This window comes from Drosophila elegans, unplaced genomic scaffold (assembly GCF_018152505.1).
Source record: "Drosophila elegans isolate 14027-0461.03 unplaced genomic scaffold, ASM1815250v1 contig_133, whole genome shotgun sequence".
Lineage (NCBI taxonomy): Eukaryota > Metazoa > Arthropoda > Insecta > Diptera > Drosophilidae > Drosophila > Drosophila elegans.
Window position 1 is genome coordinate 1,805,341 of NW_024545499.1, and position 25,700 is coordinate 1,831,040.

The window sequence follows — 25,700 nt, forward strand, 5'->3', positions numbered from 1 at the left end:
TTTGGGGGCTTATCCAGAGTAAATATACTTTTCCAGCGACTATATAGAACTTTTTCGAGTTGTGTAAAGATACTTCAACTTCATTTATTGCAAATAGATCCCATATATTTTACTTGGCTTCAACTGCGCGCCCTTTGGCAACCCTGCCCTTTTGGCAACAACAATACATCAGTCAGTCAGTCGGTGACAGAGACGGAAGTTTGTTTGTTTTTCTCACACTTTGGAGTAGTGGTCCTAAAATTACCAATGAATTCGAAAATTTTGTAAATATCCATAACTTATTTTAACCACTTTGGATTGAAAATTTAAAGTAAACCACACAAAAAGACAGCGAAAATGGTCATTTAAATAGGCTGCCAGGGCCTGGAAAGAACACCAAAACAACCAAAACATAAAAGGGAATAAAGCTAACGGGATTTATGAGCACAACTCACTCTCGTATTCACGCGGAGTAGGAAGAAGAGAAGGAGAAGGAGAAGAAGCGGGCAGAGGCAGAGGAAGAGGCAGTGGTGGACGAGGAGCAAGTGGAACTATGTCGAGCGAGGAGATGCTATATGCGCAGGTATTACACAGTATAATATATTGATGCCCCACAAGTGCATCGTGGCAGATTGCGGCGGTGTCGGTGTCGTCTGCAAATGGTGCCAATATAAAATTGCACCCATAACGTGATTTCCCCTTGGTCAATGTGTGTGTGTGTGTGAGTGCCATTTTCCAGTTCTTGGCCCTGATTTGTTCCCATGGCAGGTGATTAGCCATTGATGACTGCATCGCAGCCCCCGAAAATGTTTGGCAGTGAATCACAGAAGCGCCTTATCGGCACAGAAATGGGTTGTGCGATAAGCTTGGGTGATAAGACACCGCACTGGGTCTCTGGCGGGAATTGGGTTTGACTGCAGGTCATGACTCCAATTAATCACAAACGTTTTTTCTGCAGGGCGCCAAGATCTGGGTGCCCCATGCGGAGCAAGTGTGGGAGAGCGCCACGCTGGAGGAGAGCTACCGCAAGGGCGCCGGATTCCTGAAGATCTGCACCGAGTCGGGAAGCCTCAAGGAGGTCAAACTGAAGGCCGATGGCAGCGACTTGCCTCCGCTGCGCAATCCGGCCATTCTGGTGGGACAGAACGACCTGACCACATTGTCCTACCTGCATGAGCCGGGGGTGTTGTACAATCTGCGCGTCCGCTTCTGCGAGCGCCAGATTATCTACACCTACTGCGGCATCATCCTGGTGGCCATCAACCCGTACGCGGAGATGCCGCTTTACGGGCCGAGCATCATCCGGGCGTACCGGGGACATGCCATGGGCGATCTGGAGCCGCACATTTTTGCCCTGGCGGAGGAGGCTTACACGAAACTGGAGCGGGAGAACTGCAACCTGAGCATCATCGTCAGTGGGGAGTCGGGCGCGGGCAAGACTGTGTCCGCCAAGTACGCCATGAGGTACTTCGCCGCCGTCGGAGGTTCCGAGTCGGAGACACAAGTCGAGCGCAAGGTGCTGGCATCTTCACCGATCATGGAGGCCTTTGGCAATGCCAAGACGACCCGAAATGACAACAGCTCCCGGTTTGGCAAGTTCACCAAGCTGCTGTTCCGCAACCAGATGGGCGTGATGTACCTGCAGGGGGCCACCATGCACACCTACCTGCTCGAGAAGTCCCGGGTGGTGTACCAGGCGCAAGGCGAGCGCAACTATCACATATTCTACCAGTTGTGCGCGGCGCGTGCCAAGTATCCGGAGTTGGTGCTGGGTGAGTCCAAGAATCCTTTTCTATTTTAGACTAGTTAGTAATCATATAAGTTCTTTTGAACAGATCACCAGGACAAGTTTGAGTTCCTCAACATGGGCGGCGCACCGGATATTGAACGGGTCTCGGATGCGGACCAGTTCAACGAAACCGTGCAGGCCATGACCGTGCTAGGCTTCTCCATTCAGCAGATAGCGGACATTGTAAAGATTCTGGCCGGTATACTCCATTTGGGCAACATCCAGGTGTCTAAAAAGTTTAACGAAGGAAGCGAGGAGGAAGACACTGATTCCTGCGAGATATTCGTAAGCCCTACATTTCAATACCGATTTTCATCTCCAATTAAAACAATTTATCCATTCATCAGCACAACGACATCCACCTGCAGATCACCGGCGATCTGCTGCGGGTGAGCGCCGAGGATCTGCGTCGGTGGCTTTTGATGCGTAAGATAGAGTCGGTCAATGAATATGTGCTGATACCGAACAGCATTGAGGCGGCGCAGGCGGCGCGAGACGCCCTCGCCAAGCACATCTACGCCAAGCTGTTCCAGTACATCGTGGGTGTGCTGAACAAAAGCCTCAACAACGGTAGCAAGCAGTGCAGCTTCATTGGCGTCCTCGATATCTACGGCTTCGAAACGTTCGAGGTGAACTCGTTCGAACAGTTTTGCATTAACTATGCGAACGAGAAGCTCCAGCAGCAATTCAACCAGCATGTCTTTAAGCTGGAGCAGGAGGAGTACCTCAAGGAGGGCATCACCTGGACGATGATTGACTTCTACGACAATCAGCCGTGCATTGATCTGATTGAATCTCGACTGGGAGTGCTGGACCTGCTCGACGAGGAGTGTAGGGTAAGATAGGTTTGACTTATTTTTTTAATTATTTCCTTATTTGTGTGAATCCACAGATGCCCAAGGGTTCCGACGAAAGCTGGGCTGGGAAACTCATAGGAAAATGCAGTAAATTTCCGCATTTCGAAAAGCCTCGTTTTGGTACCACAAGTAAGTAAATCAGTGATATTTGCCCAAAATATTAGTAAATTGATAACGGTTTTAAATCAATTCATTTGCTAGGCTTCTTCATTAAACATTTCTCGGACACAGTCGAGTATGACGTGAACGGATTCTTGGAAAAGAATCGTGACACTGTCTCCAAGGAGTTGACCCAAGTGCTGAGCGAGTCTAATATGTCCCTGGTCAAGCAGGTGATGACCCTCGAGGAGATTGACACCTTGAACGTGGATACCGCCAAATCGTCCACATTGGGCGGCCGTGTTGTTATCAGTGCTGGCCGCAAACAGGTTTGTGGTTACCCGAGTGCAGCTTGGAGCTTGTGAATCAAACCGCTTGTACACTTTGTCCATTTGTAATCGTTGTCTTTACTGCTATTTGTATTTTTCATACGCTTGTCGTTTGCTCACCGCCAACGTCCCTCGGAATGCCCCACAGCAAGGGAAAGACACGCGTCGAAGAGTTAGTTACCAACCTATTTAATTTTACCAAAGAAATGACTAACCCAAAGACATACATTAGTTTAATTTTAATCAGTCACCCATATTTGAAACCTCTGTTTAACAACATTATCACCCAAAAATTTAAAGTAATAGATAAGATGTTTCATTTTGAGAATTGATTTATTAACCAGAAAAGGTGTCAGGTGTCAGATTTTAGGTTGTAATTTTTCAAAGACAATTTTTTTTATGTTTTTATGATTTTGTTCATCATAATTTATTTTTTTTAACTCAACAATTAAATGAAAGTAAAGTACGTAAAATATTTTTTTGAACAACAAATGTATTTAAAATTAAATTTTAACAAAAGCTGTTAGTTAAAATCTAAAATTTACTATGTGTTGGTCCACTTCTTGTAGTCGCTCTACTAATCCCCAATTTCACTTATTATAAGGTTGTACCCTCCAAGCAGCATAGAAAAACAGTGGGATCGCAGTTTCAGGAGAGTTTGGCCTCGCTGATATCCACGTTACATGCCACAACACCGCACTATGTGCGCTGCATAAAGGTGATGATGTACACTGAGATATATAATCATAAACAATCTTAACAATTTGACTACTTCGCGCAGCCCAACGATGATAAGGTTGCCTTTAAGTGGGAGACGGCCAAAATCATACAGCAGCTAAGAGCCTGCGGTGTGCTGGAAACAGTGCGCATCTCCGCCGCGGGATTCCCTTCGAGATGGCTCTATCCTGACTTCTACATGCGCTACCAGCTGCTGGTCTATCGTTCTAAGCTCGACAAGAACGACATGAAGACGTCGTGCCGCAACATTGTGATGAAGTGGATCCCGGATGAGGATAAGTACCGCTTCGGAAACACTCAGATCTTCTTCCGCGCCGGCCAGGTGGCCTTCCTGGAGCAGGTGCGGGCCAATCTGCGCAAGAAGTACATCACAATTGTGCAGTCGGTGGTGCGTCGGTTCATCTACCGGCGTCGGTTCCTGCGTCTCCAACTGGTGATCGGTGGTATCCAGCGGCATGCGCGAGGCTTTCTTGCCCGCCAGCGTGTCCAGAAGATGCGTGAGGCTCGGGCGGGCTTGATCCTGTCGAAGTATGCTCGAGGTTGGCTATGCCGTCGTCGTTTCTTGCGCCTGCGCCACTCAATTGCCGGCATTCAGACCTATGCTCGCGGCATGATGGCCCGAAGCAAGTTCCATGCAATGCGCGATCACTATCGGGCGGTTCAGATCCAGCGATTCGTGCGCGGTGCCTTGGCGCGACGAGCTTACCAAAAGCGGCGGCGCAACATCATCATTTGCCAGGCGGCGATTCGTAGGTTTTTGGCCCGCCGTCAGTTCAAGCGGTTAAAGGCCGAGGCCAAGACCATCTCGCACATGGAGAACAAGTACATGGGACTTGAGAACAAGATCATCTCGATGCAGCAGCGCATCGACGAGCTGAATCGTGACAACAGCAACTTGAAGCACAAGACCAGCGAGATCAGTGTATTAAAGTCTGTATTCAGGGCGCAAAGAGTTCTTGATCCGAAGCCGTAATCCCGTTTTCCTTTGCAGAATGAAACTGGAGCTGAAGAAGACTTTGGAAGCCGAGTTCAAGAACGTGAAGGCCGCCTGCCAGGACAAGGACAAGCTGATCGAAGCACTCAACAAGCAGCTGGAGGCGGAGCGGGATGAGAAGATGCAGCTGCTCGAGGAGAACGGCCATGCGCAGGAGGACTGGATCAGCCAGAAGCAGACGTGGCGCCTGGAGAACGAGGAACTGCGCCGCCAGATCGACGAGATAATTGAGATGGCAAAAAACGCAGAGGTCAGCCAGCGCACCCAGGAGGATCGCATGATGGCCGAGATCGACAACAGGGAGCTCAACGAGGCCTACCAGCGGGCGATCAAGGACAAGGAGGTGATCGAGAACGAGAACTACATGCTGAAGGAGGAGCTCAGTCGACTCACGGCCGGAAGTTTCAGTTTGCACGGGCGCAAGGCTAGCAACGCCTCCAGCCAAAACGAGGACGATGTGGGCTACGCCTCGGCCAAAAACACCTTGGACATTAACCGACCGCCGGATCTGCTAAGCAAGAACTGTAAGACCACTGTTTGGAGACAAATTTGTGAAGCGAATAATACTATATTCTGACCTATCTAGATGCGTACAACGACTCCACCAGTCTGGTGGTGAAGCTGCGTGCCATTCTCGAAGAGGAAAAGCTAAAGCACAAGAACCTGCAGGAGCAGTACATCAAGTTGGCAAGCCGCCACAAGCCCACCGAGGACTCGTTCCGGTAAGTGTATTTTAAACAGGCCCCACAATACTGACCGTACGCAGACACGAGATCGCTACCCGCGATCGATGTTGCACCCAACCACAACGACTCCAACTAAAACTTGAACAAACTACATTTGTATCTACATCTATGTATCACTGCCGCACACTGCTCACCACCCAACCACACAGCGTCTCCGAGCTTGAGGTAGAGAACGAGAAACTGCGCAGCGAGTACGATCAGCTGCGAACGAGCATTAAACACGGTGTTGAGATCAACGAGCTCAATGGTAACCGCCAGCGCACGAGGTGCGACCCACGGAGTTGTCCTACTGACCCACACCCATCTCTCCCTCCTCCTTCCACTCTGTGCCGTTTCAGCCCAGCATGCCGCCCTGCAGGAAGAGGTCCGTAGGCGCCGCGAGGAATGCATCCAGTTGAAGGCGGTCCTGCTGCAGCAGAGTCAGTCGATGAGGTCCCTCGAACCGGAGAGCCTCCAGTTGCGGGGCAACGACGTCAACGAACTGATGGAGGCCTTCCAGTCCCAGAAGCTCATCAATCGGTGGGTGAAGGTCTAAAAAGGAGAATGCAGAGCTAATTCTTTTCCTCTCATCTGCAGTCAACTCGAGTCTGAGCTCAAGGCCATAACGGAGGAGCACAACAGCAGGCTCGTGGAGATGACGCAGGAAATCGAAAGGCTGAACAACGAGAAAGATGAGCTGCAGAAGGTGATCTTCGAGAGCATCGATGAGTTCGAGGAAGCCAATGTCGATACCCTGAAGCAGAACGATCGTTATCTGCGGCGGGAACTGCAGAAGGCTGTAGCCCAGTTCCTACTCGTGCAGGAGGAACTTAAGCTGGCACACGCCAAGCTGAAGGCCTATCGCCAGGACGGCGGCCAGCTGGAGCACAAGCTGGAGGAGGAGATGAGCCGCAATAAGGCCAACGGCACGTCCAGCGACGTGGGCGCCAATGTGACCAAGCAAAAGTCCCAAAATCCGCAGGGTCTCATGAAGTTCCACAGCAGCGATCTGGACAAGATTCTGCAACGCCTGCTGAGCGCTTTGACTCCACGCACAGTGGTCGGTCTTCTGCCCGGTTTCCCAGCCTATCTCATCTTTATGTGCATTCGGTGAGTTTGTTGCCTTGGAAACAGCAGAGTGTAGAACTCTTGGTTAATATAACTCCATTTTCCGTTCAAGTTATACCGATTTGACTAACGCCGACGATGATGTGAAAGAGCTGCTGAGTAAGTTTGTAATACAGATCAAGAAAATGCACCGCACGCCGCATCCAATTGAGAACCGTGTAATTTGGCTTGTCAACTCCATAACGTAAGTCGGAAAAAATTCGGTGAAATCAAAATTTACTGATTATCCTTAACCTTAATTAGACTGCTGAATCTCCTCAAGCAATACGGCGACGTGACGGAGTACGTGAAATTCAACACCGAGAAACAGAACCAGCAGCAGCTGAAAAACTTCAACCTGTTCGAGTACCGTCGCGTAATTCTTGACCTAATTGTGAATCTTTACCAGGCGCTGATCATGCAGATTCAGGGCCTGTTGGACCCAAAGATAGTGCCAGCGATTCTCAACAACGACGAGATTCAGCGTGGGCGGCATGCGCACGGTATGCGCAGCAGAGCTCCGTCGATTGGAGCCTCCTCGTCGCCGGAGCACGGAGGCGGTCCGGCTTGGAAGCAACTGATCGGGCAGCTGGAGCACTTTTACAAGCAGTTCCAGCACTTTGGCCTGGACAACTGCTATGCGGAGCAGATATTCCACCAGCTGCTTTACTTTGTGTGCGCCGTGGCCCTTAATTGCCTGATGTTGAGGGGTGACATATGCATGTGGGAGACGGGCATGATAATCCGCTACAACATCGGCTGCATTGAGGATTGGGTGCGCAGCAAGAAGATGGTAGGTCAAGTTGCTCATTTACAGGGTTTCAAGACTAACGTATTTTGAATCTTGCAGTCGAATGATGTGCTGGCACCGTTGGCGCCTCTAAACCAGGTCTCGCAACTGCTGCAGTCCCGGAAAAGTGAGCAGGATGTTCAGACCATCTGTGATCTGTGCACTTCGCTGAGCACGGCGCAGGTCCTCAAGGTGATGAAGTCTTACAAGCTGGATGACTACGAGAGTGAAATAACAAACGTTTTTCTGGACAAACTGACCGAGACACTCAATGCCCGGCAAATGGTATGGGTAACCGTATATTTCAGTATGCATGCCCTCATATTCCGATTCTAACTTTCAGCAAAAGAGCAATAGCGACGAATTTACCATCGACCAGAAGTTCATTCACCCTTTCAAGGTGGTCTTCAGGTACAGCGACATCAAGTTGGAGGACATCGATCTACCGTCGCATCTTAACCTGGACGAGTTTCTCACAAAGATTTAAGCGTCATGGGATGTCCTATTGTCGATCAAGTTTCGTTGCCATTTGGGATGACATGACACCGTTTTCTTTTTGTGTATTATACGATTATAACGACTGCAGAAATTAATGTTCTTATTTTTAGAGAATGTATTAGTTAATGAAACGATGCTTAGAAGTTTTGCCGAATTGTATGTAGTTCCTGTTTAGTTTAAATTACCAACCCGTTTCCATTCCATTTACATCCATTCCAAGTAACAAATGGCATCCGTTCCAAGTTGCCAAGTTTAGTTTTTTGTTGTACGAACTATTTGTAGCAAAAGTAATGGAAGGTTTAGAACCAACCTTTGATTGTGAAACGCAATAAGTGCCAGGAGTGAGACTCCGACAACTGAAAGAGCATTCCTTGCCTGAACCTTGTACCTTAGAAAATATACATATATATACAATGAATGTACTTAACCTGGCCGATTTGTGGCCTTAAAGAAAAGCTTGTAACACCGAAACTGCAGATGATAGACTAAGACTCATAGAGAAGATTGTATCATTTCTGTTGTATTCCATTCTATTTATGTATTCTTATATTCTGTTTAGTTTGTAATTTGTTATTTGCATTTCTCAGCCATGGCAGAAGACTATGAAAAGATAAGCAGCCCCAAAATACGCTGGGATTTGTTTTCCAAGCAATTTACCTAAACACATACAAAAAAAAATAAACAACAAAAGTACGCAAAAAAAAGAAAGTTGTGAATTTGTACAAATATAATTCAGAGTCGTTAACAATCCACGATCACTTTTGACAGCTTGTTCTTGGGCAGGTCCAGGGAAGGCAGTCGCTGCGTCACCATTCCGGTGGCCACTGTGGCTCCATTCTCGCGAATCGTGAAGGCCTGGCCCGGCGTCATGACCATTTTCCGGAGCAGGGTGACGCGCACCTGGCCATGCTCACCCGGCATCAGCATCGCCTCACTGGGAACTATAGTTGTGTGGGAATTAAAAGAGATTTATTTTAGCATATCTGTATAGTTAGTTTTTGTTCAATTTTTGAATTGCATTTAAATGTCTATAACTTTTTAAGTAAACTTGCTAACAGCCTGTTCAGGCTATTAAAAATACAAAGAACGAGAAAGATAGCAAACTTTGGCAATTTTTAAACCCCTGTCAGCTATTTCGAACATTTTTATATAAATGGTAAAAATCCTGAAGGTATGATGATTTTCAAGTTAAATTATTAGATCGTTCCAAAAGCTGCTATATGATATCATTTCGATTTGAACAAAATTAAAAGCGTAGTTCATAATAAATTAAAAAAGAGAAGAAAACTAATTATTCTAAAATTTATTTAATGTAGTCGTTCGATTTGATCCATATTAAAATTTCTGAAATAATAAACCATGACTATACCTCGAAATAGAACAAACAAAATTTAAAAAACAGCCAAGTTATAATTTTTGAAAATTTTTTTCCCGTTGTTCCTAAAGGAGCTATATGATATAATCGTCCGATACGGCTTGCTCCGACTTATATACTCGCTGCTGTTAGTTGTAAAACTGAAAGACTAGTTTGCGTAGAAACGGACGGACTGATGGACCTACAGACAGACGGACATGGCTGGATCGACTCCCCTGATGATGATGATCACGAATATATATACTTTATAGGGTCAAAATATATAATACCCTCTCAAAATGTATGCACTTTAATATTTTACCTGTGAGAAGAGCTAGCACAGCCTACTGATTTTTAATTTAAAAATTTAAGTTTTATATGAATGTTCCTAGCTTTTGAGCCGTTAAAAGGTAGAAGAAATTCTATAAATTAAAAAATAGCACTCATAATTGAGATATGTATCTTAAACTATAACAAAAAAATATGCTTAGATAAGACTCCACCAATACTTAGTTGTACAGATAAGCCTGAACCCTCAGCAAAGTCTTGTTTGGTTGTCCTGTGTAGTTTATCTTAAAACTTACCTATATCAATACGTGCGGGAACATTCCACGTCTGGCTAAACAGCTGCTGAATATACTTGGAGAGCATGGGTTTAACGCGACCGCCCTCGGCCCGCGATAGCAGGTACATGGAACCCTCAAAGTGGTTAGAAATATCTTCGGAATTGGCCGCGCAGAGCAGCATTCCTCGTTCCACGGCGGATATTTTGATGCCTCGCAGCAGTGCGCCCACATTCTCGCCGGCCTGCGCTTGCGGTACGCTCTTCCGGAAGATCTGTATGTCACTGATGCTCGTCTTCAGGTTTTGATTGAAGCCCAGCAGATCGGCATCCGCGTTCCGGGGAATAGTGCCCCTCTTAATGGTGCCCACGACCACGGTCCCTCTTCCGGGCACCGTAAAAGCATTGTCGATGGGCAGGATAAAGGGGGCGAGCACATCGCGCTGTGGGGTTGGTATGTAGGAGTCGCATTGCTCCAATAGCTTCTCAATGGACGGAACGCCGAACTCCGACTGATCCTCGCGAAGAGCCAGCAATGCCGAGCCACAAATCACAGGGCTACCTACGCCATCGAAACCAAAATCGGTTAGCATCTCTCGCATCTCAATTTCCACCAGCTCCAGCACCTCCTGGTCCACCAGGTCGGCCTTGTTTATGAAGACAATAATGCGCTGAATGCCCACCTGTTTGGCCAGCAGCAGATGCTCGCGGGTCTGCGGCATCTGGCCATCGGTGGCGGCCACCACCAGGATGGCGCCATCCATTTGGGAGGCGCCCGAGATCATGTTCTGCATTGCACAAGGAAAATGGTTTTAATAGCTGGAATATGCAAATATTAGGCATCGTTACCTTTATGTAGTCCGCATGACCCGGACAGTCCGTGTGGGCGTATGTCCGCTCCGTGGTGGCGTAGCCAATGTGGCAGGCATTTATGGTTATGCCGCGCGCCTTCTCCTCGGGCGCCCGATCGATCTGGTCGTAGGACAGGTACTCAGCCAGACCCTTCTGCGACTGTATCCTGGTGATGGCGGCGGTCAGGGTCGTCTTGCCGTGGTCCACGTGACCGATGGTGCCCACATTGCAGTGCGGCAGCTCACGCAGCCCGGTGGCCGGACTTTTATCCGCACTGGTGGCCAGCAGACGTGCTCCGCTCCACCGGCTCTGCTGGACGCCGGAACCGCCCAGAGCCTGGCTGATCCGGTGCAGAAACACTGCGTCACATTGACGCCATAACTTGGGAAGCAGTCCGCTCATTGCTACCGTCGAGTTCCGCAATCCGATGGCAGAGCACGTAACCAGTGCACGTCGTGGAAAACCAAAACAAGAACAGCTGTTCGGCCAGTGTTACACAGCGAAAAAATCAGTGGACTGGGGCAGACTACTTTCCAAATTTTGATAAGGTCGGGAGAAGTTAACAATAAAAAGTAAAGAAAATATTCAAAGTCGGTGCAAACTTAAGCAAGGGTTATTCCAAATGTTTGAAAGAAAATTATCTTTGTAGCTTAACTTTAATTTAATTTCAACATTTCCTTGATCGCATTTAAATGTGCTCTAGAAGTCTTTATTAACAATACTATTTTGCTCTGTTTGCTCTACTATTTAAAATTTGAGAAAAATCGTTATTTTCAAAAGGTTTTTTTTGGTCATTAAAAATTTTGATTTGTTTCTAAAGTTAAGTAAAAGGGTATACATGTTATTTTTATTTAAAAATCGTACCTTGTTAACAGCAGTTAAAAACCAAATTATGTCAAACATTTAATTGACATAAGAAGTCGTTAGCTACTTTGAACATTCTTCGTGCTTTTCTTACCTGTTTAAAATGTTCAAATGTTTTTTCCAGTGACATTTTGCAAACTTTTCTCAGCTAATACTAATTTGCTTTGAGTATAGTATATGGACGTGGTTTATTAAACAAATTGCTTACTGAAGTTACTATAAATAGTAGATTTTCTAGAGTTCCATATATGTTTGTTTATGTGTTCTGAGGAAAGTTAAAATTGGTTGTCCAAATTATAAGTTCAAGATAATAGTTTACTTAAAAAAAAAACAATACACCTTGATAATTTTTGTGTGTCAGAATTTTGAATTATACATACAAATAACAAAATGAACTTACATTTTTTCTCATTGCCAAAAATTACTTTTGAATGGAGTGTGGTAGGCAGAGTGAACATTTTTCAACTCGGGTAAAAAATTTAAATATATTTTATTAAAAAATTTTGGATACGCCATATCAATTGCCACTGCTTTAAAGCGACCCAAATTCGACAAGATAAAACGACATAAAGCAAAGTACTCAGTATAACTCTTATAAAATGCATAATAAAACTGATTATTGTTCATAATAGTCATATTGTTTTTAATGTTAAAGCTATAATACATGTGTAAATATCTTTTATTTGTTGGAAATGTCTTAGGGCTGAGGGAATGTGTGTGCAAAGAGGGCATCGCTAGCCGGCTCCGCCACCTTTAGGGTGCTCTTGATGATCTTGTGGGTGCGCCGCATGTGGACGCCCAGACTGACCCGCTCCGAGAAGCGAGTGGTGCAGAGGGAGCACTGCAGCGTTTTCTCCTTATGGATGTGCCGGTGTTTGACCAGGGCGTTGGCATTGGTGAAGGCTTTCTGGCAGACCTCACACACCTTGTCGCGGATGTTCAGGTGCGCCTTCACGTGGTCCTTGAGGTCGCGCTTGGTCAGGAAGTCCTTGGGGCACATGTGACACTTGAAGGCCCGGATCTTGGTGTGCACCGCAGTCACGTGGGTGGTCATTTGGATCTTCTGCTTGAACGACTTGCCGCAGAACTCGCAGACAAACGGCTTGGCCACGTGCTTCTCGTCGTGGGTGCGCTTGTGGATGGCCAGCTGGTTTCCGAAGGCAAAGCTCCGGCTGCAAATGTCGCAGACGAACGCTTTGCTCATGTGCACCCGCTGTATGTGCTGCTGCAGGTGGCAGCGTCGGTCGAAGTTCAGCTCGCACAACGCGCACCGGAACCAGCCACCCTCGCCCATCTTGTGATCCCGGAACTGATGCGCCTGCAGGGCGTGATCCGTGCTGAAGGCGTGCTCACAGACTTCACACTTGAGCTTCTGGCGAAACGTCTTAGTGGGCATGAAGCTCTTGCACCGGTCGATGTACCGCTTCTCGGCCAGCGAAAGACCCACGGATTGCACGTCTGTGAGCGTTTTTATCCGGCGCGAATACCATTGGCGCATGCTCTGAATACTGTCGTACACATCGTAGTGGGTGATCAGGCCCAGCGGAATCTCCGTCGTCAACAGATCTGTCATCTCAATAAGCGAAGCCTTGCGTTCACCCAGATTGGAGAAGTGCTCGTGTGCCGGATCATACAGATGAGGGAACTTGGAGTACAGTTCGATAAACAGAGTGGTCAGTCGATTCTCCTCCGTAAACACCAGCTGTCGAGGGGTAAGTCATTAGCTTCGATAAACACCTCGTTGTTTATGCGTACCCACCTTTATCTTGCCATCGCCGTCGTCCTCATCGCTGTCATCGTCCTCCAGACTTCCGCGCTCCGCCAAAAAACCGTACTTGCCGTGATAGTATAGTGGTACCTTGGTCAGCTTCTGCGTTTTCTTCTGGCGCGTAATCGCAGCATACTGGGCGTGCAGACTTGCGATGCACTTTTTGAGCTTGTAGGCCGTAAGATGGAGGTTCACGGTGGACTTCAATTGCTCCAGCAACTTGTCGTAGGCTTCTGTGCGTTTCTCCCTGTTCTTATACGAATCATCCGCCGGATCCCAGAGGCAAGAATGCTGCTTGTACAGCTCGATGAACTGGGTGATCCGTGGACTGCGTCGGTAGAACGTTGGATTGAACTGCAGGAAAGCAGGATTTCTGGTTGAAATGGTGGTTTACTTTCGATGCAGTGGCTTACTTTGGATAGGGGTGCGAAGTAGGGGGAACTGCTGGCGCCCAGTTCACAGTCAACCGCCATTGAGGGGCAGTCCACGCCCGCCTCGTCCTCGTCTTCATCCTCATCCTCGCCATTGCTCTCGTCCTCGGAGGAGGCGGGCAGGTCCACGAACATGTCCTCGGCCAAACAATTCTCCGGATGCTCCTCCACTATAAACACTTTTGCTGACGACGTCTCCACATTGCTTTCGTCGGAGGAAGCAGCCTCCTCCTGTGTTTCCAAGTGCATTTCCCGGTGTTCCTTGATGTGCACAATGAATTCCCGCCACCGCTCGAAACCCATCTCCACGTGGCACTCATTTGCGTGCGCACAAGTCAAAACAAAGTGCTCGTAGTTGTCCCTGGCCAAAATATTACCGCAAATCACCATGCTTTGCTTACAAACAAAAAGAATACGATTAAAGACGCAAAACAACGCAATGTATCGATAAACACCTGCTGGTTAGTGTTGGGAAATTGCTCCGGAAAATGCAAGTGATAAGAAATCGATTCTGGTATCAGTAAGAATTGTATGGAAATATTATTTTTCACTTATTTTTAATGTAGGCCTTATTTCTGGTTAGTGTTTTAAAATTATAATAGCAACAAGGTGAAAAATGTGAAAATTAAATTATATTAATAATATTTATTTCATTTTCATGATTAAAATGGTAGAATAAAATCATTTAAGTTATATTAATTCAATGCTTTAAGATAAACGAAGGAATTTTACTGATCGAGATTATTTAGCCTGAAGCTAACCATTACGTCTTCGAGTTAGTCAAAAACTCATCAACTCCTATGAATACGTCGATGTCTGGAGAGCGAAGAATGGTCATAGAACGTGGCGTCGCAATACTCGCACTTCTTATCACGGATGTTCAAGTGGCCCTTGATGTGGTTGGCCAGCTCGAACTTCTTGCGGAAGGTCTTGCTGCACATGTTGCAGCTGTAGGGCCGAATGTTCAGGTGGACACCGTTGACGTGATGGTCCAGGAGCAGCTTGAGCCGGAAAGTCTTGCCGCAGATGTCGCAGACGTGCGGCCGCTCGCCCGTGTGAATCAGAACGTGCACCTTCAGGTCGGTGTCCACGGCGAAGCTCTTCTCGCAATACTGGCACCTCAGCTTCCGCTCGAAGTGGGTTCGAAGCTTGTGCCGGTCCATGTCCACCTGCCGGTCGAAGCGCCGCGGACAGAGGTTGCAGAGGTAGGGCAGGTCGCCCACCTGGTGCGCCTTGACGATGTGCACCCGGAGGTTGTAGTCGCCGTGGAAGCGCTTCTCGCAGTAGTCGCAGTACAGCACCGTGCTCTCCGAGCCCTTGGGGGGCAGAAAGCTGCACATGCGGAGGTACTGCACCTCCTGCTTACTACACTTTTGGATCAGCTCCTTGGACTTGAGGCGACGCATGGCGTCGTACAGCCAGCGGCGCAGCTTGTTGACCGCGATGTACACGTCCGTCTCGTTGGCCTTCACCACCGGCTGAAATTCCTTGGCCATCTTTTTGTAAGCAGTGGCGCGCTCCTCTACAGATCCAAATTGCGGTAGCTCGGGGTTGTACAACCCAGGATAATTGGCGTACGTCTCTATAAAGGAGCTTGTGACCAGGTTTTCCTCCTTAAAGTTAAGCTGTAACGTACGGATTTCGTTACAAACGAGTCAGATAAAAGCTAGCCTTTTTGTTACCTTAATGACAGTTAAGTCATCGTCCTCCTCCGTCTCTTTGGGCGTTATGCCGGGCGCCACACTTAGGTACTCGCACTTGGCAAAGTAGCGCGCCGCCAGGCCAACCAGCTTTCCCTTTTGCTTCGACTCCAAAGCCAGCGTGTACTGGACGTGCAGCTGCTCGATTGTTTTCTTCAGCTCTTCCACGGTGAGAAGCACATTGGCCTTGATGTCCATGCGGTTAATGATTGACTCGTAGGCCATATTCTGTGCTGGCTCGTCTTTATAGTGCTCGTCCGAGGGATCCCATAGGCAGGGGTGCTCTTTGTAGGCATGTATCAGATGCAGCACCCGGGGGTTGCTCCGAATGAACGACACTTTGAACTGAAAGAGTACAGTTTGATTTATTCATGCCAGAAGACGGTTTAATATATTCACCTTAAAAACCTGTCCTGGTCTAGTTCGTTTGCGGGGTCGTCCAACTCTTTTTTGGGGTAACAGGTCATCCTCAGACATATAAAAGTCACTGCATTCGCCGTCCTCGCCGTTAAGGGGGATTTCATTTTGGGAGGAGTCAACCATTTCATTGGCTTTAGTTCCGGTTGGCGCTTCTGACATGAACTCGCCGAAGTCGGCTGTGGGCTGAGACCAAGTGGTGCCATCGTCCAAGTATTGGACCTCCTATAGAACAGAAAATTCTCAGTTACTTGGACAAAATGTGGCAGATAATCTTACGTCGCCATCAGCTTGCAGCCATTGATCATCTGTATTGATGTTGTCGATCACCTCGAAGAAGTCGTCCGGGCCATAGGCGATGGCGGGATCCGAAGTCCCAGTCCCAGAGTTCATTTCTTGCTCATTTGCGTCGTGTTTGGCTTCAATGGGCCCGAAGTCCTCCTCGTCACAGAAGTGGGCCGTCCTTACATGGACGATGAACAGCTCCCAATCTTTGAGCTCGCTCTCTATCGTGCAGTAGATGCACTTGAGGCGGAAAAGTTCGTACTTGCTGTTGGTAACCACACTGCCGCACACCTCCATGCTCATGTTGGCGGCTCCGGTTCGACCTCTGAGCAGAAAAAAAACCTTATTTTGTCGAAAACAGCGTTTATTAAAAATATGTGTGTTTCGGCCAGTGTTGGTAAGCGGAGATGCGCTATCGAAAAGTGGTGCCTATCAGATACACTATCGCGAAAGGTGACGTAGTCTATCGAATTCAATTTTTGAAATAAATATATTTTAAGCAGTAAGTATAAGTATAATTTTGTTATTCCCAAAACCAATTAAACGTTGAAAAATCGACATAAGTTGAGGGAACTGAACTATTATAAAATTTTAGGGACCTAAAAAGATTTAAATGTTGAATTAGGTTGCTTTAAAATTTTTTTAATTTTTAGGAATAGGAAAAAATTTAGAAAACTTCTAAAATGTTTGCACTTGCGTTTGGGAAAACATTTAAACAGTATGGTTTTTAAAACATGGATTTTATATAGATTGTTTTTCCCTTGTAATATAATACATTTACACCCCATTTATTTTGTACCATTTTAATAAATATTTATTCAGCCGTATCTAGTGCTCAACGTCCACAGCCTCTTTTGCTTTTTGCGAACTGTTGCGGACAATGTTGTGGGTGCGCTTCATGTGCGTATTGAGACCCACGAACTGGGAGAACCTGGAGTCGCAAAGCTTGCACACGAACTTCTTTACCTCGGAGTGGATCTGTCGGTGGCGGATCAGAGCGTGGCAGCTGGTGAATCCCTTGCCGCACACGCTGCAGATTTTGTCGCGGATGTTCAGGTGGCCCTTGATGTGATCCGACAGGTCGACCTTTTTCACAAAGTCCTTGGGACACATGCTGCACTTGAAGGCCCTGATCTTGGTGTGAATGGCCGTAACGTGGAGCTTCATTTGGGACCTTAGTCGGAATGCCTTGCCGCAGTGCTCGCAGACGTAGGGCTTGTGGCCCGTGTGAGTGCGGATGTGCAGCTGAAGATCCGAATTCACCGCGAATGTCCGCTCGCAGTGGGTGCACTTATGTGTCTTGCCGATGTGGACCCGCTGGATGTGGTTCGCCAGCTCGCCACGTCCAACAAAACTCCGGTCGCACAGCGTGCACTTGAACGGCAGCTCGCCGATGTTGTGGGCTTTAAAGATGTGCGACTGCAGGACGTGATCCGAGGACGTGACCTGGTGGCAGATCTCGCAGACCAGGCGCTGCTTGAACATCTTGGGGGGCATAAATCGGCATACCTCCAGATAGAACTTCTCCGCCCCACTTCCAGCATTAATGGCATGCTTGGTGCTCTTGTAGTACCATTGGCGAAGATTGTGGATGGCGCGGAAGATGTCATCGCTGTTGATGTCCACATTTGGCACTGAGATTTCAGCGGCCAGGCTTTCATAAGCCTGTTTCCGGGAGTTCATGTTGGAGAACTCGGTGTGCGTGGAGTCATACAACTGCGGAAAGTTGGCATACATCTCAATCAGATCGGTGGTCAGCTTGTTTTTCTTGGAAAAGTCCAGCTAGGGGCAAAAGATTGCTCTAATAGATACTTATATAACTACATTTAAATCCTTGCCTTGATCTTTTCGTTTTTGTTAGCTTCTTCCTCATCCCTGCTGGCCTTCAGAAAGCTGCACAGAGAATATACCCCGTAAGCCAACGATTGCGTCTTTTGCCTTCCCGAAAGCACTCGCTTGTGGACGGTGTTGAACTGCATGTGTACCTTCTTGATGGCCACCTTCAAAGTAGTCTCGTTTAGGAATACGGCCACAGTTGCCTCCAAGTCGGCCAGCATCCGCTTGAACGCATCCTTCCATGCTCTGGGCTCCTTATAGTGGCTGTGGGCAGGATTCCAGAGGCACGGGTGGGCTTTGTAGATCTCTATGAACTTCAGCGTTCGAGGGTCCCGGCGAAAAAAGGATGGATTGAACTGAAGTACCAAAACTGGGTTTAGTTGGGCTCATACATCATTTTCTGGAGTACCTTGTAAGTGGGCGCAGATTTTACATCTGCCTCATCCACAGTCAGCTCACTGGGTTCTACCTCCTGGTCGTAGTCCTCGTGATCAGTGGTATCTGAATGATTAGACTCCTCTGTCGCGTAAACAGAGGAGCCAACTGGCTCTATTTCCAACTCAATATTGGCTTCCTCTGCTGTTTCGGCTTCCTCGGCCTGTGTCTTCTTTAGAATCTCCTCCTTAGATTCCACTTCGTCCTCTGGCACTTCGTCATCTTCCTCCACTATTTTTTTCAACTCTTCTTTAATGATCCGGACTTGGCTGTGCACGTTTCGGATGTGGAGCACAAACTCCTGCCACTGAGCTACCTCCACGTCCGTAGGACACTGGGAGCAGCGCATCAGGAACTTCTCATAGTCCCCGCTCACACAAATAAGGCCACATGTTTCCATTTTAATTTAAGAGCTTTACAAAAAGGCGTTTGTTTATATCCAGACCAATTGGGGGTCATAGGTGTAGCCCCAATCAGTTTGAATGGGATAAAATTACGTATTACTTGAAAGACACAAAAATACTTATTTTAAAACAAGTAAGTCATGTTAATTTTAAATATTTATATATTTTTTTTTATAACATTTCCAATGGAAATTACTTTAATATCAAGTTGTTAATAAAGGACCCTTTAAATGAAAAATAGAGAGTCTTACAGTTAACCCCTATCTCTACAGCCATGGAAAGTCGATGCATCTCCTATCGATAACACAGTGCGCCTATCGATAGCCTGTGTTTATATTTTACTGCCAGCTGACAGGCGGTAAATTTTGGAGTTGTGGTCAATTCGGTGGAGCGCGGAACTTTCGATGAAAACAAGAAGATGGAGCAGCACAAGAGTCGGCTGGTTTACACCATCGGCATGCTCACACTGTTCATGTGCGGGGCCGTGTTTTTCCTGATCGGCTTCTTCCCGGCCTCCTATTCTATGGCGGAGGACCCGGGCACCGTGCCCGGTGGCAGGCCCACTACTTTGCACGGCGTTGAGTGAGTAGCGAGCTGATAGTTGCGTGAGATAAGACTGATAACGCCCGATACCCTTTGCAGACTGACGCCCCCGCCACCTGCCTACAGTGCTTTCATACTGTTCCTGGTCGATGCGCTGCGCGACGACTTTCCCGATGCCACGTCCATGCCGGTGGCTCATTCCAGGGCCTGCGAGAAGCTCACCCTCCATGTGGACATACCGACGGTGACGATGCCACGCCTGAAGAGCATCACCACCGGCACCCTGTCCAACTTCATCGACATTGCCCTGAACGTGGGCCACACGGAGCAGCTGCAGGACTCCTTGTTGCACCGCCTGAATCAACGGGACAAGGTGGTTTCCTTCGCCGGTGACCACACCTGGGTGAAGCTCTTCCCCAGCGAGTTCACGCGGTATGCCGAGAACCACGATTCCTTTTACGTAAACGATTTCTATGAGGGCGATAGAAATGTGACCACGACAATGGAATCAGAGTTGGAGCTCAGCGACTGGTCTCTGCTCATTCTACACTATCTGGGCCTAGACCACATTGGCCATGTTGAGGGCAACGCCAGTCCTCGGGTTCCCCTCAAGCTTAAGGAAATGGATGAGGCGGTGCAGAAGATATTGGACCACAAGGTGAGCCTTCAATACCATAATGTTCAGGGAAGTTAATAAATCGTTTTTGTAGAATTTTCCCAACTATTTCCTCATGCTGACGGGGGATCATGGCATGGCTGATGGCGGAGGACATGGCGGCAATACACCAGCCGAAACTCTGGTGCCCCTATATCTGTATTCAAACAACTGCAGCAAGGCCACGTAAGCAGCATTTGAAACCAAGCTGGGAGACAAATCGCTATTTTTATTTCATTAATTGCTCACAGATCCGGCACAAAACGCTACAACCAAATTGACCTGGCGCCCACTCTGTCGGTGCTGCTGTCTGTTGAGATACCCACTCCCTCCATTGGCTGCCTGATCCCGGAGATGCTGCAGACGTTGCCCCTGGAGCACCAGATGTACGCCTACTTCTACAACGCGCACCATTTGCTCAACAAGGCGCGAGTGAAGTTCGGTCACGACAGGGTCCACCGGAGTGGTGAGAAGACGGTCTTCCTGCTGTGATTTTTACAAGCTAACGTTTTGTAATCCTACAGACTACTACACCTGGTATCAGAATGCCACCTTGCTGCACAAAAAGCTGCTGCAGGATAGTGGAGGTGGATCTAGCCAGGTGTATCAAGTTCAAGCCAAGCTCAACTACATGCGGGTGGCCCGTGAAATTTCCGGGCTGCTGTCCGAGTCCCTGGTGAAGTTTGACTACGGATTTATAGCACTAGGACTCGCCTTGACCACAGCGGTAGGTTTTAGAGTTAGCCTAAATTAGCCTACAATAGTACAGTGAGCTTTAACTTCCAGACATCCCTTCATATTGTGATCAGCGTGCTGTACTTGGATCTCACCGAGCAGCTTCAGCTGGACAGCTTAAAAGCGGGGCAGTTTTTGGTTTCCGTGGTTGCGGCTGTCCTTTCAAATGTGACTAGCCATGCTTTGGATATCATCCTGACCAGTTCCATGCTCCAGAGCGTTCTACTAACGATACCCATTGCCATAGCTGTTTATCTAACAATCGATGTGGCGCAGGCGCTGCTTAAGATTGCACTACCGCCGCTGTACACACGTCGCCTGAGGATCTCCATTCCGTTGCCGATACCCCTGCTAGTTTGCTTTGCTATTCGCACCCTGACTCTTGGTTCCTCCTCGTTCATTGAGTACGAGTACAAGACCTGGTATTACCTGGGTAATACCCTCATCCTGCTGACAGCCTTTCGAACGCTGCGACGGCGCATCACCAAAACCAACGTGGAACTGGATGGCCGGCATCTGTACACCGTCGCATCGACGTGTCTGTGGCAGATGCGCAAAGTGTTCGTGATGCTCATGCTGCTCACACTGATGCGCTACATCCACAGGCTGCAAGCCATCAGGAGCACCATCATGATATTCTCCCTGCTGTTGCTCTGGGCTCGCCTTCACCGGCACAGTCAGTTGCCGCAGTCGGTGGCCAGTGGAGCCGCTTTGTGTATGGTTTACTGCTTTCGCGGACTAAACGGCCAGGTGCATTTCTTCGAGATGCCTCCGTATATGGCGTAGGTTCAATCCAGCTACTCAACACTAGCCTTAACTAACCACTTTTTGTACTTCCAGGTCGAAACTCATGGTGCCCACGTTGGTGGTGTTCTGGTGCTGTCTGGCCTTGGTTCTAGTGCTGGGTTATCGGGCGGCGCTGCCCCAAACGCAAAGGTTCGCTGATGAGCCGCCCACGGCCGCGTTGCTGCAGTTGCTCCAGACGAACCTCACCAGCTCCCTGCTGCTGGCTGCTCTTTTGCAGAAGGTTCCGAATATCCTACTGTTGCCCATGCTGCTCGTGGCCCTGCAGCAAACCTATAAGCTGTGCGATGTTTTCGGGACCAGTGCCCGCAAGTTCTCTGTGCGGCTGGTGCATGTGTACAAGATCATCATGACCATATTTCTGGCCAGGATGTTCTACTTCTTCCAGGGCAACTCGAACAGCTTGTCCACCATTGACCTGACGCCCGGCTACATCGGGCAGACTAGTTACAACCCGGTCGTCGTGGGCCTCTTCGTCACCCTGAACACGTTCGGTGCCGAGATTCATGCATTCCTATATCTAGTTGTCCATACGCTACGCTCGGATCTGCGTAGTGTGGGCATCATGCAGCTGCAGCCGCCATACTCCATCGCCGCAGATTCACTGATAGCTCCGCTCTACGCCGCGCTGGTCATGTTGCCTGCGGCCATCTACCTCTGCCTGATGGTCGGCTTTCGCTACCACCTCTTCATCTATTCCGTCTTTTCCCCAAAAGTACTCTATGACTGTTACACTGTTCTGGTGTTTTATTTGGTATTTTTAGTAACGAGTTTGTACTTTAAATTGTTTAAACATGACGCTTAAATAAGAATTAATTTAAAAACGCTTAAGCTATTACAATGTTGTGGATAATTAACTAGTAAGTGAATGATTCCTTAAATTAAATGAAGGTCAAAATGTAAAAAATTTTCTTTGAGTTTGTTGGCTACTCCTTTGCGCCACTCCTTTGCTCTTGAGTGCTCAATCAGTTGGCCACATCTCCCACACGAAGGGCATAGTGAATGTCATCGGCGCTGACGTTGAGCAGGATTTTCTGGAAGAGATCATTGCGCGAGTGTTCGCTAATGATGAGTCGTTCGGCGCCCAGCTTGGCACACACGCGAAGAGCACGTCCTGGTGGGGGAGTGGTCACGCCCATGAAGGCAGCGATGGTCTCCACCTGCAGGTAGACGCCCATGAAGGTCGTCTCCTCGACTCCGGTGCGTGTGACCTCCGCAGCGACCGCCTGCAGAAAGATCTGCTCCAACCGCGAGCAGTTTTTGATGGCCTGCACCTTGGCGCTGGCTATCATCTCCGCCAAAGCCTGCTGCACGTGCAGCATGGTCACGCACTTCACCGAAGCGGTATCGGCGATTTCCGTGGCCCGCCGGCAGATGTCCAGAGCTCGACGAGCGTCACCGGAGACGGCGGCCACCTTGCGCGCCACCAGCTGCACGGCCTCGCCCTTGAAGGCCTCCGATCCGCCCAAACGGGCGGTGACGATCTCCTGCAGCTGTTTGTGACTGTACGGCTGGTAGGTGAGTCGGGTCAGTCCCAGACGAGAGGTGACTTTGCCTACAGGAAAAAGGGGCAATGATATTTAGAGGATGTACATGTAGCCAGGGCGAATAGTTAGACTTACCCATTAGCAGGCGCTCCGGCAAATCCATGGTGTTGGCAATAGTGACCACCACCAGTTTGGCCGCCGACTTGGTGGGCCAGTCAAGCAGGTTATACACCACATCCTGGCGCCGGTTGCACAAGATGTCCAGCTCATCAACCAGCAGCACAGTGGTGACTCTTCGCGGTGCCGGAGTCGTGAAGCGCTTCTCCAGCAGAGAGTGCGCCTGCTCCCAGGACACAGTCTTGCCCGTGAGCTGCTTGTAGATCTGCACGTAAGCCTGGCGCGGCTCCGTCAGCCGCATGCCGTTAATCTCCAGGAACTCGAAGGCGGGCAGCTCGTTCCGATTGGCCATGCGCTGCAGGGTGCGTATGACGCCGGTCACAGTGGCTGTTTTGCCAGTGCCCGGAACTCCGGACACATACATACAGCCTCCGCACTGGTCCTGGATCTTGCCCTCCAGGAAGGCGTAGATGTTCTCGAACTCCCGTTCGCGGCAGGGCAGACTTTTGGGCACCACGGACACGTGAAGCTGTTCGCGTGCAAGCTGCAGTTCCGATTTGCTGGCGTCCTTTGCCGGACGGTCCGTGCGCTGCTGCATGCTGGGACTCAGCTCGCCGGCCCGGATCTTCTTCATCTTCTGCGAGGGCGTCATCGGGGCAGCCGTTGTGGTTGTGGTTGCTATCCCCTTGCTGGGAGTCGCCGCTGGCTTGGTCGTGGTGCTGGAACGACGCGGTCGCGTAGGCGTCTTTTGCAGCGACTTCTTTGGCGAGTAGTCCTCGTCGGCGTCCTGGATGCTTTTCTTGCTCGGCCGCCCTCTCTTCGGTGTGGATATGACCTCATCTTCCTTGAACACGCGCTGCTCCACAATGTTCGACAGATGAATACTACGTCTCGGTGTGCCCTCGGCTAAAACAATCGATCGAAAACATGTGGAACTTTATATCCTTGATCAGATTAGCATTATTATCTATTTGCCACTTACCCAATCGACTGGTGGCTGACTTCAAGATGCTCTTGCGTCTTGTCGAAGGCGTCAGTTCGGTGCCGGCCGCCGTTTCCAGCAGCTCCTTGGACTTCTTGGTGGGCGTGTGATAGATGTCGCCGTTGGACACACCCAGTCGCTTGCGTCCCTGGGTGCTGGGTGCTTCTGTGGCCACTTCGAGCGACAGCGGGTCTTCGTCCATCGAGGCGAGACGCACGGAACGCCTCCTCTCCGAAATGCGCAGCTTAATCTTCATGTCGTTGGACGGCGTCTTGGGGTCGGGTGTCTGCTGCACAATCGAGTAGTTCAGGCAGTCTGAGTCGGCTGTGGAGTCCGCTCCGCGGTCCAGGCTGAGATTGAGGTTGCGCCTTGCGGCCGAAGCGCGGGACTTGGGCGTCTCCACCTTGGCATTCTTTTCGGTGAGCGGCGAGGCCGGTAGATAGTTGGCATTGATCTCGGGGGCCGCTTGCTTCTTCTCCGACATCCGCACCACACTGCGACCGCCCACGATCTTGATGGGCGACACCTTGTTCTCGCAGTTGAAGTAGTTGACATCGATGAACTCCACGGAACTGGCCGCTGCCATGGAGGAGCGTCGTCGCTTTTCCAGCGCGGCTTCGCCAGCGGCGGCATCCTTGCGCGCGGAGGCCGACCGCTTAGACTCCTTGTGAGCAGTTAGGGATTTGCGCGAGGAACGGGCTTTTTCCTCCGGCTGCTCCAGGTGGATTTCTAGGGGAATCAAGTGATAGGTCCGCTTCACCCGGACGAACCGGTACCGGCTGACAAACATGGGGCAGGTGGTGGTCTTAAGTTTGCCGGAGTAGCGCTTGAGGATCCCCTGCGCGGAGGATTGCGATGTGCCTTCCAGGACGATGCACTTGCGGTAGATGGCGCCGAGGGCTACGTCGTTGTCGTACGGCCGATGCTCCTCGATCACCTCCAGGCTGAAGTCGATGGCCACGTTGTCGTCGTCGAACTTTTTGTGCGGAATGGCCGTTGGCCAGGAGTACCACTGGACGATGGCGCGGTAGGGGTCGCGGTCGGTCACCTCGCGCAGTTCGTACATGTGCAGGATCCGGGCCACGTCGCATCCGGCCACTGTGTCCGGCTCGGCTGCATCCGCGTTGGACACCAATATGAAGTCGCCCACAGTCAAAGTGAGCGGGCCGTAGATGCACTTCTGGTAGAAGTAAACGTTCTTGTGCTCGAGATTCTTCACCGGCGGCAGTATGTCTTGGCCTCCGATCCACTTCACCTGCTGGCCCACACTGAGAGCGTTCTCTTTGTTAACCATCGCGATGCGAATTCGCTATCTGTCGAGTTGACAATTCACCAACGTCAGCAATTAGTTAATTGGGTTCCTGATCTACTTTGTGGCATTTATGTCTCGCTCTTCCTCTTTCTCGATCAGCTTGCCGCGGTTTACGGTTTTTGGCGCAATTTCGCCGACGGCGTTTCTCAACACTAAATGTGCGTGAAGGAACTGCCAACCTGGTATCTTTGGGACAACAAGGTTGCCACAATTTTCAATTGAAATAGTTTAATTTAAGAAAACCCGCTAATT

General features: G+C 49.2%; 7 protein-coding genes across 11 annotated transcripts; 2 read left to right on the top strand and 5 right to left on the bottom strand.

The window, feature by feature from the left end:
• The first annotated feature begins 169 nt into the window (after positions 1-169).
• On the top strand, positions 170-8,653 carry LOC108149620 (unconventional myosin-Vb). 5 transcript variants are annotated; one of them, XM_017277346.2, is made up of 19 exons: positions 173-263; positions 328-562; positions 938-1,751; positions 1,815-2,053; positions 2,116-2,604; positions 2,661-2,754; positions 2,827-3,053; positions 3,202-3,225; positions 3,658-3,771; positions 3,835-4,721; positions 4,783-5,309; positions 5,372-5,507; positions 5,681-5,778; positions 5,870-6,050; positions 6,108-6,620; positions 6,691-6,822; positions 6,882-7,410; positions 7,468-7,692; positions 7,751-8,653. In XM_017277346.2, the coding sequence occupies exons 2-19, from the start codon at positions 533-535 to the stop codon at positions 7,892-7,894; spliced, it is 5,403 nt and encodes a 1,800-aa protein (XP_017132835.1). In that variant the 5' UTR covers positions 173-263; positions 328-532; the 3' UTR covers positions 7,895-8,653. The 5 variants fall into 5 exon arrangements, with proteins under 5 accessions (XP_017132838.1, XP_017132836.1, XP_017132839.1 ...); XM_017277347.2 differs by having other exon boundaries at positions 171-562; XM_017277348.2 differs by lacking the exon at positions 3,202-3,225 and having other exon boundaries at positions 172-562.
• Positions 8,618-11,339, bottom strand: LOC108149622 (elongation factor Tu). The gene is made up of 3 exons (XM_017277351.2): positions 10,671-11,339; positions 9,844-10,609; positions 8,618-8,846 (listed from the first exon to the last, which is right to left on the bottom strand). Exons 1-3 carry the CDS (start codon positions 11,073-11,075, stop codon positions 8,647-8,649), a joined length of 1,371 nt encoding a protein of 456 aa, XP_017132840.1. The 5' UTR covers positions 11,076-11,339; the 3' UTR covers positions 8,618-8,646.
• A 793-nt stretch (positions 11,340-12,132) lies between these two features.
• LOC108149673 (myoneurin) lies at positions 12,133-14,178 on the bottom strand. The gene is made up of 3 exons (XM_017277419.2): positions 13,719-14,178; positions 13,297-13,659; positions 12,133-13,239 (listed from the first exon to the last, which is right to left on the bottom strand). The coding sequence occupies exons 1-3, from the start codon at positions 14,124-14,126 to the stop codon at positions 12,235-12,237; spliced, it is 1,776 nt and encodes a 591-aa protein (XP_017132908.1). The 5' UTR covers positions 14,127-14,178; the 3' UTR covers positions 12,133-12,234.
• A 188-nt stretch (positions 14,179-14,366) lies between these two features.
• On the bottom strand, positions 14,367-16,556 carry LOC108149674 (zinc finger protein 287). The gene is made up of 4 exons (XM_017277421.2): positions 16,133-16,556; positions 15,836-16,078; positions 15,419-15,781; positions 14,367-15,361 (listed from the first exon to the last, which is right to left on the bottom strand). Exons 1-4 carry the CDS (start codon positions 16,439-16,441, stop codon positions 14,528-14,530), a joined length of 1,749 nt encoding a protein of 582 aa, XP_017132910.1. The 5' UTR covers positions 16,442-16,556; the 3' UTR covers positions 14,367-14,527.
• A 327-nt stretch (positions 16,557-16,883) lies between these two features.
• LOC108149582 (myoneurin) lies at positions 16,884-18,875 on the bottom strand. Its single transcript, XM_017277217.2, has 3 exons — positions 18,384-18,875; positions 17,977-18,330; positions 16,884-17,920 (listed from the first exon to the last, which is right to left on the bottom strand). Exons 1-3 carry the CDS (start codon positions 18,807-18,809, stop codon positions 16,967-16,969), a joined length of 1,734 nt encoding a protein of 577 aa, XP_017132706.1. The 5' UTR covers positions 18,810-18,875; the 3' UTR covers positions 16,884-16,966.
• Positions 18,876-19,152: 277 nt separating this feature from the next.
• On the top strand, positions 19,153-22,457 carry LOC108149639 (GPI ethanolamine phosphate transferase 2). Its single transcript, XM_017277374.2, has 7 exons — positions 19,153-19,395; positions 19,456-20,014; positions 20,067-20,197; positions 20,263-20,477; positions 20,536-20,738; positions 20,798-21,528; positions 21,587-22,457. Exons 1-7 carry the CDS (start codon positions 19,232-19,234, stop codon positions 22,353-22,355), a joined length of 2,772 nt encoding a protein of 923 aa, XP_017132863.1. The 5' UTR covers positions 19,153-19,231; the 3' UTR covers positions 22,356-22,457.
• On the bottom strand, positions 22,435-25,573 carry LOC108149640 (origin recognition complex subunit 1). Its single transcript, XM_017277375.2, has 3 exons — positions 24,137-25,573; positions 23,173-24,060; positions 22,435-23,105 (listed from the first exon to the last, which is right to left on the bottom strand). The coding sequence occupies exons 1-3, from the start codon at positions 25,428-25,430 to the stop codon at positions 22,516-22,518; spliced, it is 2,772 nt and encodes a 923-aa protein (XP_017132864.1). The 5' UTR covers positions 25,431-25,573; the 3' UTR covers positions 22,435-22,515.
• Between the last annotated feature and the right edge of the window lie 127 nt (positions 25,574-25,700).

Excerpts from the sequence above, each read along its gene's own strand:
- LOC108149673 (XM_017277419.2), bottom strand. The coding sequence starts at position 14,126 with ATGGTGATTTGCGGTAATATTTTGGCCAGGGACAACTACGAGCACTTT. Across the intron at positions 13,660-13,718 it reads ACTTCGCACCCCTATCCAAA|TTCAATCCAACGTTCTACCG; the intron begins GTAAGCCACTGC and ends GCTTTCCTGCAG. Across the intron at positions 13,240-13,296 it reads ACGGCGATGGCAAGATAAAG|CTGGTGTTTACGGAGGAGAA; the intron begins GTGGGTACGCAT and ends ACCCCTCGACAG.
- LOC108149582 (XM_017277217.2), bottom strand. The coding sequence starts at position 18,809 with ATGGAAACATGTGGCCTTATTTGTGTGAGCGGGGACTATGAGAAGTTC. Across the intron at positions 18,331-18,383 it reads AATCTGCGCCCACTTACAAG|TTCAATCCATCCTTTTTTCG; the intron begins GTACTCCAGAAA and ends TTGGTACTTCAG. Across the intron at positions 17,921-17,976 it reads ACAAAAACGAAAAGATCAAG|CTGGACTTTTCCAAGAAAAA; the intron begins GCAAGGATTTAA and ends TTTTGCCCCTAG.
- LOC108149622 (XM_017277351.2), bottom strand. The coding sequence starts at position 11,075 with ATGAGCGGACTGCTTCCCAAGTTATGGCGTCAATGTGACGCAGTGTTT. Across the intron at positions 10,610-10,670 it reads GTCATGCGGACTACATAAAG|AACATGATCTCGGGCGCCTC; the intron begins GTAACGATGCCT and ends TGTGCAATGCAG. Across the intron at positions 8,847-9,843 it reads TCCCGCACGTATTGATATAG|TTCCCAGTGAGGCGATGCTG; the intron begins GTAAGTTTTAAG and ends ACACAACTATAG.
- LOC108149674 (XM_017277421.2), bottom strand. The coding sequence starts at position 16,441 with ATGAGCATGGAGGTGTGCGGCAGTGTGGTTACCAACAGCAAGTACGAA. Across the intron at positions 15,782-15,835 it reads GACCAGGACAGGTTTTTAAG|TTCAAAGTGTCGTTCATTCG; the intron begins GTGAATATATTA and ends GTACTCTTTCAG. Across the intron at positions 15,362-15,418 it reads ATGACTTAACTGTCATTAAG|CTTAACTTTAAGGAGGAAAA; the intron begins GTAACAAAAAGG and ends CGTACGTTACAG.
- LOC108149639 (XM_017277374.2), top strand. The coding sequence starts at position 19,232 with ATGGAGCAGCACAAGAGTCGGCTGGTTTACACCATCGGCATGCTCACA. Across the intron at positions 20,478-20,535 it reads CGACAGGGTCCACCGGAGTG|ACTACTACACCTGGTATCAG; the intron begins GTGAGAAGACGG and ends GTAATCCTACAG. Across the intron at positions 20,739-20,797 it reads GACTCGCCTTGACCACAGCG|ACATCCCTTCATATTGTGAT; the intron begins GTAGGTTTTAGA and ends TTTAACTTCCAG.
- LOC108149640 (XM_017277375.2), bottom strand. The coding sequence starts at position 25,430 with ATGGTTAACAAAGAGAACGCTCTCAGTGTGGGCCAGCAGGTGAAGTGG. Across the intron at positions 24,061-24,136 it reads GTCAGCCACCAGTCGATTGG|CCGAGGGCACACCGAGACGT; the intron begins GTAAGTGGCAAA and ends CGATTGTTTTAG. Across the intron at positions 23,106-23,172 it reads GCCGGAGCGCCTGCTAATGG|GCAAAGTCACCTCTCGTCTG; the intron begins GTAAGTCTAACT and ends TTTTTCCTGTAG.
- LOC108149620 (XM_017277347.2), top strand. The coding sequence starts at position 533 with ATGTCGAGCGAGGAGATGCTATATGCGCAG. Across the intron at positions 3,054-3,201 it reads TCAGTGCTGGCCGCAAACAG|CAAGGGAAAGACACGCGTCG; the intron begins GTTTGTGGTTAC and ends AATGCCCCACAG. Across the intron at positions 5,779-5,869 it reads TGAGATCAACGAGCTCAATG|CCCAGCATGCCGCCCTGCAG; the intron begins GTAACCGCCAGC and ends GTGCCGTTTCAG.